The sequence below is a fragment of the Myotis brandtii genome, unplaced genomic scaffold (genome assembly GCF_000412655.1).
Source record: "Myotis brandtii unplaced genomic scaffold, ASM41265v1 scaffold29, whole genome shotgun sequence".
NCBI classification, from domain to species: Eukaryota; Metazoa; Chordata; class Mammalia; order Chiroptera; family Vespertilionidae; genus Myotis; species Myotis brandtii.
This window is the reverse complement of record NW_005361075.1, coordinates 315,331-328,629: the sequence shown is the minus strand read 5'-3', so window position 1 is coordinate 328,629 and position 13,299 is coordinate 315,331. Positions and strand designations below refer to the sequence as shown.

The 13,299-nt window shown below is 48.0% G+C and overlaps 1 protein-coding gene across 3 annotated transcripts in view; it reads right to left on the bottom strand.

The window, feature by feature from the left end:
• The window catches only part of NFE2 (nuclear factor, erythroid 2), a 7,194-nt gene extending 2,471 nt beyond the window's left edge, over nucleotides 1–4,723 (bottom strand). Inside the window, exons 1-2 of one of the 3 annotated variants that reach the window (XM_005869127.2) lie at nucleotides 4,440–4,723; nucleotides 4–173 (exon numbers count right to left, since the gene is read on the bottom strand). In XM_005869127.2, coding sequence (XP_005869189.1) covers nucleotides 4–117 — 114 coding nt within the window. In that variant the 5' untranslated portion in view covers nucleotides 118–173; nucleotides 4,440–4,723. Of the gene's footprint in view, nucleotides 1–3; nucleotides 174–412; nucleotides 1,190–3,307; nucleotides 3,759–4,439 lie in introns of those variants that run through there. The other 2 variants (XM_014542028.1, XM_014542027.1) reach the window with 2 other exon arrangements.
• Nucleotides 4,724–13,299: the final 8,576 nt, after the last annotated feature.

Genomic DNA, 13,299 nt, shown 5'->3' with positions numbered 1-13,299 from the left:
CACCTGAAGCTCAGTGATGGACATGATCTCTTGCCAAGTCAGTTCCATCTCACCCAGCTCCGGAGTGGGCAGCTGTGTCACCCTGTTCCTGCTCTGCTGGGGAGGACACGGGGGCATCCTACTGGGCCAGGGCCTGGTCCAGGGTCCCCCAAAACCCAAATGGCCCCAGCAACCTGTATCAAAGGAGAAATGGGGTTAGGGCTCTCCTACTAGGGGGTCAGCAATTTTACCCTGCCTGCCTCCAGAGAGAGGCTCCTTCCAATGTACCTGAGAGGAGAGACCTCATCCCCTCCCCCTCACGCTAGACTCATCAACCAGCTCCTCAAGCTAGAATGTCTTTTTCTGCAGTGTGACCTCCACCTCCTCTGCTATGGCTGTAGTCAGTTCCTTTGGGAGCACATTAGGTCTTTACCCTTTTTTCAGACAAGATGCCTTCTCTTTACCCTATTTCTTTCTCCCCAAAACTGTAACACTGGCTGGGGCAGAAGTCACGTCTTCTGGATTCTTCCTCCCCATTTTCTGAGGCAACATCAGGGATCACTCCTGCTTTCCTCCTCTGTTCTCAGTTTTAGGATCTCAGCCTTTTCTTCCCAAGATGAGAGCGAGTGCTTGGGGATCCCCAAGGAGTGTGTTGTGGGAAGAACCACGCAGATAGTCCCTCCCCTTCTCTGAGATATGGCCCAGGCCTGGTGCCTGATAGCTGCCCTGCCCTCTCCTCCTATCCTGGCCCTGGACTCCCCTGCCTGGGCCAGATAAGAGGTTTATCAGCTGCAAACAGCAGAGGAGGAATGGTCTCTGGAGTCACTGGACCTTTGCCCCGTGTCCCTGCAGGGTCATCTTGTCCATACCCCAACCCACAGCCAGGGACCTTTCCTCTTCCAAGGTAACAAAGATGTATTAAGCATTTGTCAAGAACTGTACTAGTGTTTTACAAGCATTTGTTTATGAGGCTGATTTTCACCAAGATCCTATAAGGTCCATTGAGACATTGAAACCCAGGCTGGTAAATAGCAGAGTCAGGTCTGGAACCTCTACTGACTGAGTCTACTCGCGGCTAGTCTAATAGCCTATATCGCCTTCTAGGTGCCTTCTCACCCTCTGTCTCCATACCCCAAGCCTTTAATAGTGGTCTGCTTCATCGATTCTTTCTGTGGGATCTCAGTCTCTTTTTTCCTCTTTTAGGGAATATCTCTTTAGAACAGTGGTTCTCAACCTGTGGGTCGTGATCCCTTTGGCGGTCGAACGACCCTTTCACAGGGGTCGCCTAAGACCATCCTGCCTATCAGATATTTACATTACGATTCATAACAGTAGCAACATTACAGTTATGAAGTAGCAACGAAAATAATTTTATGCTTGGATCACAACATGAGGAACGGTATTTAAAGGGCCAAAAGGTTGAGAACCACTGCTTTAGAGCCTTGAATACGTATTCCCCCCCAGCCCCTTTTCTTTTGATCTGGGCTCTAGCTGCAGGTCTGCCACAAAGTAGCTGTGTGATGTTGGTTGGGCAAGTCATCGCACTTCTCTGAGCCTCTTTCCTCATTTGTAAAACTAGAGTGTTGGACAAGTAGAACTTGGAGGTCCCTTTCTGCTTGGACAGCTTAATTTTCTCAGCAAACCCTCACCTCTGCCTTCATCTTCTCTCTGTCAGTCTTCTCCTCATCCTACCTCCCTATTCCCTGTCACCCGTTTTCCCTGCATCTGTTCTCCCTGCCTTCGGCAAGAAATTCCGAGTAAATTTGGCAGGGACCTCCTGATCTCTTAAGGCCGGACACTACTCCCTACTCCTGTCATATAAGTAGAAGCAGTCAGGCTAGGGGGAGGGGAAACATAGAAGAACAGAGGATGGGACGGAATGACCTCAAATTGCATGACCTTAGATTACCACAAGGATGGCCTATTTGGTTATGGAGTCCACTCTTCGAATCTCACAACATAATTAGAGAGAGCTGCAAATTATTCTTCAGAAAGAGGACCTCCTCCAGCCCCTGCCCCTACCCCCTTGTTCTATTGCCATCCCCAGAGCTGAGAGTTGGTATAGGCACAGGCCCCTGGCCATTGGGCAGAGTGGGTGGGGTGTTTATGTCTGTCCAGGATGCCATTTCAACACCGGAAATCCACCCTCCCCCACCCAGGTTCTGAAGGAAATTGCCCAAAGGCAAAGTGAATGGAGAAGGGGTTTATGGGGCAGGGACATTGGCTCTTGCCTCACAGTCCTTCACACACCCACCTACCCCCACCCTTTGTCTCTCCTTATATCTTCCTAGGCCTGACGCTTAGGTGCAATACTAAGATTCTGCCCTAGGAGGCAGGAGAAAGGTTCTCTGGCCTTCCAGATGCATGACCTTGGGCAAATTGCTTCTCATTCAGTCTCTTCCATTTAATGGAAACAGGATGAAGAACCTCCTTGCTGTGAGAGGCAGTAGATTATTTCTAGCTCAGGCAGTCACAAACTGTATTGTGCACCACATTACCTGGGTACTCGTAAAAACAGAATGCTGAAAGCCACCCCAGACCTACTGAATTGAATTCATCGGTGCGGGTACCCAGCAATCAGCATTTTAACAAGTGCCCTGGTGTTTTTGAGACACACTAAACTGGTCCAACCAGCAAGTGGTCTCCAGGCTTCTCCTAGCTTCCAATCTTTGGCCCGGGCAACACTGGGTTCTGACTGCCCCGATGGCTGAGACTGGATATCAGCCTCTTCTCATGAAGACCAGGAGCTCGATCTCCACCTCACCCTCGGACAGGGAAATGAGAACCAGAGGGGAGCAGAGAGAAGCAAGAAGTTGGGGAAGGGGGAGTTGAGAGAACCTCGCATCAGTTTTCTGATACAGTGGCAAGTTTGCACCAGGCCAAAGGGGAGGAGTATGTTTTTCCCTAGACACTCAATGATGGGTGGTGGCCTATATACCAAGCATAGGCCCCTTGCGTCTTCGGATCCTACTCTCCTGAGGATCAGCCAGAGTGTAGCAGCCAGTGATATAAACCGGGGAAGAGAGTACAGTGAGAATTGGATCCAAAAGAACATCACACACACGCACACACGCAAGAACATCACAGAGGGTGCAGAAACTAGAGAATACTGGGAAATGGAGTGGGACTCCCTGTGTCCCTTTTCTTTTCGAATAATCAGTTTCCACTTCCCAGTTTAGTGGTCACACAGCCATCTTACTCCCCAACATTGTGTATCAGGTAGGACTGGAGCCATCTCCAGGGACTATAATCCACCCTCTTTGTTCTCATCCTGATGGTCCTGATGGTCGTACCCAGAAAGCTCTCATCACAGTCCCTGAGTACTCACAGAATGACGCGGGGCTTTTTGCTTAGGGATACAGGAGGACCATGTAGGGAGGGATGCTGGGGAGAGGAAGACATTTGGCCTCAACTGCTGCCTGGAGCTCTAACTGCCTTGACAAGGCAGAGGGGGCACTTGCCTCTAGGAGCCTCTTCTGAGGCTTACTAGGCCACTCTACCTTTCCAGGTGTCAACAGAAGCAGTGAAAGAATGAAGAGAGATCAGTGAAACTTGGGGTGTGGAGTAGCCAGTGAGCAACCTACTTGGAGAGATTAGGAAGAATCCCCGAAGAGGGAGAGGGACACATAGATGAGGGAGAAACAAAGGGAATGGAGGAAAAGGAGATGGAGTTGATCAGAACGAGATTCAATCTCCTGGGGACATACATAACTCAAACAGGTGAACGGGAACAAGGGGGAGAGGGACAAGTGTCTGCCATCCTGTCACATGGTCCCTAGACCCCAAACTGCAGTCCTTTGGGGGCCAATGACTAGAGTCCCAGCCCCAGCCCCTCTCCCCTTCCACTGCTTCCCTGCCCACTCCCTTTCTGCTGCCATGACTTCCAGGTACAAGGAACTACACTGGGGATGGGATCCTTCCCCTCCCCTCCAGTCCAAGCTGATCTCTATTGCCCAGAGAAGAGAAGGGCGAAGGGAGGCAAGAACTAGCACCCCACCCTCCCACCAGCACATCTTGCTGCAACACTTCCAATGTCTCCAATTCCTCAGCCTCCACCAAACTGTCCCAGCCGGCTGGACAGGGCAGCATGATGAAATGGCGAGGAGAAAGAATGGTACTTTCTCCTGGGAGTCTACGATCTTCTCCAGGGCAACTAGCCTGCTGAAGGGTTACTCAGGGTCATTCTCCAGCCCCTCAGGGGTGCCTCAGCGGACCACCATCTGGTCCCCATCCACAGCCATTCAACCCAAGAATCCCAGAACACTCCAGAAGCCATCTAGTTCTTCTCCCGGAGGAGTTCCCAAAGATGTCAAATTCCTAAACCAGGGGCAGCTTGGGAAGGTCTGATATCTCTTAAGAACATGCCAAAAGTTGGGTATTTCCTCCCTCTTCCTCCTCCGCCCCCGCAGCCTGTCTCTGGATCCCACTAGAATCCCCCTCCCACCCCGCCCCCCAGGCACCTGTGGCAGGCTCCAAGTTGGGTGCAGAGAGAGATGAGGCTCCAGGTGCTGTCTCTGGGGAGGCTGGGCCTGGGCTGACACCTCCTTCGCGAGGATCCCTGCTACCTCTGAGAACCTGGGAGGTCTGTGCCCCGCCCCCTGGCCATTGCTGAGCGCTGAGTCTGCAGGCTGAGCACTGAGCACTGAGCAGGGGAAGCTGCTGGGCGGTGCACCAGCCTCCTCTATGAAGCCCTCGCCCGGAGTTCTCCGTCCTTCCTCCAACCCTCCCCTTTCCCTGTGGCCCTCCTCTTCTCCTGCCCCTTCTGGCCAAGGGAGGAAACTTGAGCCCGGTGTGGTTTCTGCCCACACCCCACCCCCACTCTGATCCCAGCCAGCAGGGGCACACATGGCTTCAAGCCTCTCCCAGCCCTCCTTCTGAGCCCAGGAGTCCAGCCAGGTCTGTGTTTCTCCCATGCACATAATGAGTTCCAAGCGGATGTTCCGCTCCAAAGTGACCTCTAAACGTTATACAAGCTGTAACCTTCTTCCCTCTGCTCGCTTGACTCTCTCAGGGACAGGGAAACTGAGTCATAGCAAGGTGGAAGGGTGCTGAAGAGAAGGGCCAGGTCTCTCGTGTTCCGGCTGTTTAGGCAGGTGGGCATTTAGGGCTCTGCTTTTATTTAAGGAACGCCTGGGTTCTGGGAAAGGAGTAGGGGAGCTATTTTGGGGAGAGGCAGCGGCTGCTTTGATGTGTCCTTTCACCTGTAGCCTTCTCCCCTCCCCCTACAGCCTCAGATGTCCTAGGACAAAGGCCTCTTTCTTGGCCAGGTTTGTTGTCAGTGTGAGGGGAATTGGTGTGTGTGTGTGTGTGTGTGTGTGTGTGTGTGTGTGTGTGTGTGACATTATTCACCTCCCTTAAAGGGGACCCCAGGTGCCCTCTGTCCTCCTTTCTCCCAGGCAAGGCACCCCAACCACAAGGCAGCCACATACCCTGGGCAGGCCAAGGCATGTGTGTAGGATATCAGCTCTGTGTCAGGTCAGAAAGTACCCCTAGAAGTCACTCTTCATCCCTTGCCTTCAACCCACAACCCAAGTCCCAGGCCAAACACCTCTCTCCAGAGACTAGGAGAAAAGAACCTTGCTTCCTCCTAGCTCTTAGTGGCTTTCAGCTCTAAGGAAAGTCCTTCCTATGTCTAGCTTCAGTCCTTACAGCTGCAACTTACCCTTTTTCTCTAATTCTTTTTTCATATGGTGCTCAAGTTAAATTGGAAACAGTTAAAGACTGGGGAGGCAGACAGATGCCACCCCAAAGCAGGTCTGGCATTCAGCCAGTATTCTCTGATAGGATTGTGTTCACTGTTAAAACAATGAAAATGTTCTGTCCCAGTTGATAAAGAATAGCCGCTGGGAACCCTCCAAATATTCCCCACCACCACATCAGCCACCCCAGTTCTCTCTCAGGACCCCCCACAACCCAGCAATACAACTAAGCAATTCAAGAGGCAATGCAATACCACCTCGTTTCAGCCTCCCTGCAGCCTGTATGTATGGAATTTATCAATGCTCATGCCAAACCTATGGTTAAATGTTTTGAATTTCACCCTTATCCCAGGAAATCATGATTCTACATGTATGATCTATGTAGGACAGGAGGTGACCCAGGGCTTCATTGCATGTTACATGTGGGTTCAGAATCTCTTGATGACTTGGACATGAATCTGGGTCACAAACTCGCACATTCAGATATAGCTCTCTCACTTGCATACTTATTTGGGCACCTCACAGGGGATTAGGAGTGGTGATAGTCACACTGATGGCTGATTAAATAATGATATCAGGTTATAGCTAGTCAACAAACATTTATTGAATGAAAACTACCAGTCAGGATACTGTGGCATTGTAGATACAACTATGGATACACAAACCTATTCATTTATTCATTCATTCAACAAATATTTATTGACTGTCTACTGTGGGTCACACTCCAGGAACACAAAGATGAGTAAGACAGTCCATGTCCTCATTCATAGTCTAGCCGGGGAATTACACTAATAAAGTTCTGTAGCCCTAGCTGGTTTGGCTTAGTGGATAGAGCGTCGGCCTGCAGACTGAAGGATCCCAGGTTCGATTCCAGTCAAGGGCACATGCCCAGGTTGTGGGCTCGATCCCCAGTGGGGGGAGTGCAGGAGGCAACTGATCAATGATTCTCTCTCATTATTGATGTTTCTATCTCTCTCTCCCTCTCCCTTCCTCTCTGAAATCAATAAAATATATATTTTTAAAAATAAATAAAATTCTATAGAAAGTACTATGAAACTGAATTTCTGTTTGGTGAAATTCAAAGAAGACTTCACAGAGGGGGTGAAAATTAAGCTGAGCTGTGGAGAATGACTAGGTTCACAGGCAAAGAAGGGGAGAAGGGTATTCCAAGCAAAGGTGTGAAGGCACGGAGGCATAAAACACAGCCTAGGACTTTGGGTGGGTGTAGGGGTAAGATGTAGTAGAAGATAAGCCTGGGAAGTTTGACTGGGGCTAGATTGTAAACGATCTTGAAAGTCAAGCTAGGGAGGTTGTATTTCATCCTGTAAGCAATAGGCATTCATAGAAGCATTTGAAGCAGTTTACTACTCATTAGGGGGACAGACATGGACAGGTAGGCTGAGCGAAGTGAATAAGCAGCCTTCACTCAGGCAACGAGTCGGGGGGAGGTGTCTCTCCCACCTTCCCCTCACTCCCCTCCTGTAAAAAGAGGCCGTTACTGCGGTTCCCAGGCTGTGTACTGCCTCCAAACACCCTTTACAGCCCTTGGGGTGAGAATAGCTCCTTTAGCTCCCTCCTCTCAGATTTCTCATGTCCAGAGTCAACCCCCTTCTACCTTAAGTCTCCTTTGCTTAATGTAAGATTAACAGGGGATTAGGAGCCTGAATGGGTTGGATAGTGCCTGTGGCTTGGCAAGGTACGATACCTAAGATTTTCTTATCCCTCAAGATTCCCCCTCTTCAGCAAAGGTAGCAGAGACAGAACATGGAGAAAAATGTGGCCACGTATCTTTACTACTATACCATTCCCCATCCCTGCTACTCACCCACCCTCCAAAGACTGACTTCTTGTCATACCCCTGCTCCATCCACCCCCACCCTCACCCAAAAGCGTGTGCACACCACCACCAGCATCAGGTCAAGCCACAAGCAATGTTGCCAAACACCCCAAGGGGTTATGCAACCAGCTTCCCGAGTAGGGTAGGGCGGGTAGAGGTGGAACCAGGGGAGGGCTTGGGTCCCAGAAGGAGCTGGCTGTCTTGCCTGCTTGCCTGCTGGTCTGACCGCAGTGGCCCCAGGGGGCGGGGGCAGGGCTGTCCCTTTATCAGTGCCCTGCAGTGTTGCACCCGCCACCCCCTGGCTTCCTCTCTCAACAGACGGAAAGAGGAGGCAGCCACAGGGCCTAGGGGAGGGGTGGGTGTTATCCTAGGCAGCAGAGCCTGGCGGTTACCCGGATGGCAGGAGTAGGTAGTGGAGGAGGTCTGGGACCAGGGAATAGTGAGGCCCCTCTTAAGGAAGTAAGTGGTGGGGGAAAGAGGGGATATAAACTGAGGCCCAGATGGTGGGGTCAGACCTCCTAAGCCATCCATTGTTTTTCCCTTGTGTTCTAGTTGGGTACGGATAAGATAGAAAAGTCATTGAGGAAGTTCCTTTCCACAGATAAGAATACTTAGAGGATTGACTCAGGAGTTGAGGGGACACTGAGCCCCACGCTCAGACCAAAACAGCTTGCTGTTGTCAAGAGTCCAGGGAGTTGTAGGATTGAGGTTCCCACACCTGGTATTTAAGAGTTATGCCCTGCTAGCAGAGCCCAGCACTGAACCTAAAATAGATGAAGGCTGATAGGTGAGTCCAGAATAACCCAGAAGAAATAACCCCTTAACTCTAAATCTGGAGAGAGGAGTTGGTTGCATGGCATATAGTAGAACGAGAGAGGACCATATCTTGAGTTTTAAGACCTGAATTTGAATCCCTGTATTTATTAGTTATGTGGCTTTGAGCAACCCAATCTTTCTGAGTTGTTTCCTCACCTGAGAAATGGAGATAATGATGTTAACACCTATTTAGTAGAGTTGTTGCGAACATAAAATGAAATCAATGAGAAAGTGACTCTAACCTGGCCGGTGCTGCTCAGTGATTGAGCATCAAGCTATGAACCCCGAGGTTACCAGTTTGATTCCTGGTCAGGGCACATGCCTGGGTTGCGGGCTCAATCCCCAGTATGGGGCATGCAGGAGGCAGCCGATCAGTGATTCTCTCTCATCATTGATGTTTCTCTCTCTCTCTCCCTCTCCCTTCCTCTCTGAAATCAATAAAAAAAAAATATATATTTTTTTAAAAAAAGAAAGTGACTCTGTTATGATTTAGATGGAGGCTTATAAACCTGGAGGCCAGGGTGCCTCAGGGGCTTGAGGAACTGAGAACAGTCTATCTGGAAGCCAGATTCTGATAGAAACATGCTTGGGACAGACAGAACTAAAGCCAGTGGGCAGCCAATTCTGGGAGAGAACCAGCACTAGAATGCAACAGTGTTGGGGGACCATGGGGTAAGGACGGTCGCAAGACTTCCAGGAACCAGCCCGCAGGCCATGGTTCTCCCACCCCAGCAATATTGGGCAGGGCCTGTTTTAGCCACACAACGGGCACAGTGCCAGCCTTATGGGCTTCAGTCATCTTCCAGGAACCCCAGAACCCCTACCCTCACCCTATCCTGTTGCAATCCTCTGCAATGGGCAGAGCTGCCTAGGAAGTCCCGCCCTCTGCTCCATAGAGCATAGAAGGCTTGATGCCTGTTTATTTCCTCCTTTTCAAGGCATCCTATTTATTCCAGCCTATCTTTGCTCCTGCTGCTCCCTCCACCAGAATACTCTCCTCGGCCCTATCTACCAACCTGAGGTCATATGGAGTGGAAGAGAGGTCTGGGTTTGAGTCTCAGCTCTCCACTTAGCAGTGTGGATTTGGGCAAATTATTTAACCTCTTTGAGCCTCAGTTTCCCCTTGGTTTCCATCACAGGTTCCTGTGAGGGATCAGATGAGACAATGTACATACTGTGCTTATTCAGGAAGTATGCTCATGTTGATTCCCTTCCTCTGATCCACTCTCCAAGGCCCAGTTCAGTTCAACTTTATCTTTGCAGCACTTTTACTGGCTACCTCAGGCCATACACATATTTCTCTTGTCTAACTCCTTTTGTAATTATTATATGTACCAGAGAATTAATGACCTCATTTAAATATTTTCTTTTCTAATTGAACCATATTGTGTCTTATTATATCATCCTGTAATAGTGATAGTATAAACTGTATTGTACAAAATTTGTCTCAAATACTATAGTATAATGGTTAAGAGCATGAGTTTTATAGTCAGAAAGGCCTGAACTCAAATCTTGGTCACTTTGAGATGTCAAGTTCTTTAATATCTCAGGACTTATTTTTACCCATCTGTAATTTGGGGATAATAATAATAATAATACTTATCTTACATGTTATTGTGAGAAGTAAATGAGTTAAAAACTGGGTTTGTATGTTTAATTCAGTGATTCAGGGCCTTGGATATAGTAAGCATTGTTAAATGGCACATACAGGGTGGGGCAAAAGTAGGTTTACAGTTGTTTGTATGAAAATAATATAATAATTAATAAATAATAATACAAGAATAACTCTGTGGCCCTAGCTGGTTTGGCTCAGTGGATAGAGCGTCAGCCTGAAGGGTCCCAGCTTCAATTCCAATCAAGGGCACATGCCAGGGTTGCGGGCTTGATCCCCAGTAGAGGGCGTGCAGGAGGCAGCCAATCAATGATTCTCTCTCATCATTGATGTTTCTATCTCACTTCCCTCTCCCTTCCTCTCTGAAATCAATAAAAATATATATTTTTAAAAACCCTACAACTTGGATATGCACCCTGACCTGAATCGAATGGTGACATTTTTAAAATATAGATATTTATTTTTTTAATTGATTTCAGAGAGGAAGGGAGAGGGAGAAAGAGATAGAAACATCAATGATGAGAGAGAATCATTGATCGGTTGCCTCCTGCACGCTCCCCACAGGGGACCCAGCTGGAAACCCGGGCATGTTCCCTTGGCTGGATCGAACCCAGGACCCTTCAGTCTGCAGGCAGATGCTTTATCCACTGAGCCAGACCAGGTAGGGCTTAATTTTATTTTTTAAATAATCCATCTACTTCCCTTCATGTCCAGAACTACAAACTTGCAAAAATTGTTAACTTACTTGCCTCCCCCTCCAGTGAATTTTCTTAGTAAAAAAAAAACACAAAACAATTTATGTTAAATCCAAAAATTTAGTTTCTCCACATCTATACCTGGGCGGCTAAATATTGATGGAGAAAAATCTCAGAATCTTGCCTGCAACCCTGTCATGTGCCCTTAATTGGAATTGCTGACTAGTATCACTTTGCAATTTATGCTACCAAAACTCAACATTTCCAAATAATTCTACATTTTTCTGGAAAATTCTCTTTTCTATTCTGCTCAATAACTATTTCACACCTTCTTTCTTCTAAAATTTTCAACACCTCCTCCACTTCTCTCTCAGCAGATGACCTTGTCTCATATTTCATTGATAAAATAGATGCAATTAGATGAGACTGCCTTATTTAATACCAAACCCATCAGCTTACTTGCATCTATTCCCACATGCTTGGCCTTCTACCTTATCAAGATGAAAGAAGTATCCCAAGCCCGGCTGGCATGGCTCAGTGGTTGAGCATCAACCTGTGAACTAGGAGGTAGAGGTTCAATTCCTGGTCAGGGCACATGCCCGGCTTGTGGGCTCAATCCCCAGTGTGGGATCAAGTGTGCAGGAGGCAGCTGATCGATGATTCTCTCTCATCATTTATATTTCTGTCTCTTTCTCCCTTCCTCTCTGAAATCAATAAAAATATATACATGTATTTTTAAAAGTATCCCTGTTCCTGAGTAAGGCCAAATCATTTTAGCTCTGTAAAGAGGTGAGGAAATTAGATTCCTGTGAATGCATAGCTAACATTCAATTCCACACCACAGCAAGGTTGCTCTCTATACAGCTGACTAGGTGGGTTCAGTGCTGAGAAAGAGTGAGAAAATAATTCAGAGGTAGGACTGAATCACAAGGTGCAGTCTTAAGAGTTCATCCAGGTAGAACTCCCAACCCATTCCCTCGGATGGAAGCAGCAGCTATATACCTTAGGAAGCTTCCTTTTTGTGGTCTTAAGTTTCATTGTAGTCGTATGTTGGGGAGACACTTCTATACCTCAGAGATAAGGACAGATTGCTGCTAGGTCAAAAGATGCTACCTTCTTCTCTTTTCTCCTGAAGTCCTACTTCACTGTTAGCGACTGCCCCACTGAACACCCAAGACTTAAGATGTCCTCACCAATAGTCTCGTGGAGGACATGTGCCCACGTCTCCAGGCCAACAGCTGTAGTTGCCAATATTCTGCTGTCTGTGATTACCACTTTTTGTGCTGTTTCCCATTCAGTAATCAATGATTGCTTTACCAAGAGACAGAGCAAGCAGGGGGAGGGGTTAGGGTTGATCAGTGGTTAGCACCTAATCTAGGTGAACTGTATGTGGCCCTAGGCAACTTGAATCACTTCTGAGTCTCTGGTTTCACCCTAAAGTGGAAAAACAAAACAACATAAGCCTCCCTCACTATCTCTGTGGGTATCCTATGCTAATTGACTGTCACACCCTCACAAGATGGCAGTGCCCACAGCTACAAGATGGCGGCACCCAGTCCCATTAGCCCTGCCTCATCCAGCTGGAGTCCCCCAGTCCCCTCAGCCCTGCAGGGAAAGGCAGTTGGGGTGATCAGGCCGGCAGGGGAGCAGGTAGGCATCAATCAGGCTGGTGGGGGAGCGATTAGCGTGTGATCAGGCTGGCAGGCAGGCGAGTAGTTAGGAGCCAGCAGTCCCCGATTGTGAGAGGGATGTCCGATTGCTGGTTTAGGCTGGATCCTGCAGTGCTCCCAGATTGGAGAGATTGCAGGCTGGACTAAGGGACGCCCCCCCCTCCGCCACCGTGCATGAATTTCATGCACCAGGCCTCCAGTATATGAAATAAGGCTCCTTCTACACCTGGGTTGATGGGTTAATGTTAGGGTTAAGGTGACCAGAGATAGAAATGTTGATTTTTCTTCTTTTTAAAAAATCTTTAATTGTTGAAAGTATTACAGATGTCCCATTCCCCCCTCCTCATTTGACCCCTTCTAGCCTGCACTGCCCTCCCCACCCCCCCAGGCCTTCACCACACTATTGTCTGTGTCCATGGGTTATGCATAGATGCATATAAATTCTTTGGTTAATCTCTTCCCACCCTCCAACTCATTCACCTACCCCCACCTTCCCTCTGAGATTCTACAGTCTGTTCCATGTTTCTATGTTTCTGGGTCTATTTTGTTCATCAGTTTACTTTGTCCTTTAGATTCTGTAATTTCCACTTAATCCGCCACCATTTCTGATTTTTCTTCTTTAAGAAGATCTGACTCTCAGCTTGAATGCTCAGAAGTTGATTTGGTCAAATAATTTATCTTGTGAGAAATCATTTATGCTGACCAAACTTGAAAGAGCATATGGTTGATTTACATAAAACTTCCAGTGGCCTAGACAATCCTATGGCTGATCAAAATATTTGACCATTTGGAAGTCAAATATAATAATTATATTATATTTAATTGGATATAATATAGGATTGTCTATATTATATTCAATATAATAGGATTGTCTATCAGACCATCAAACCTCAGAGGGAAGGCAGGGGAGGGTGGGGGAAGGGTGAGAGATCAACCAAAGGACTTGTATGCATGCATATAAGCATAACCAATGGACACAGACACTAGGGGG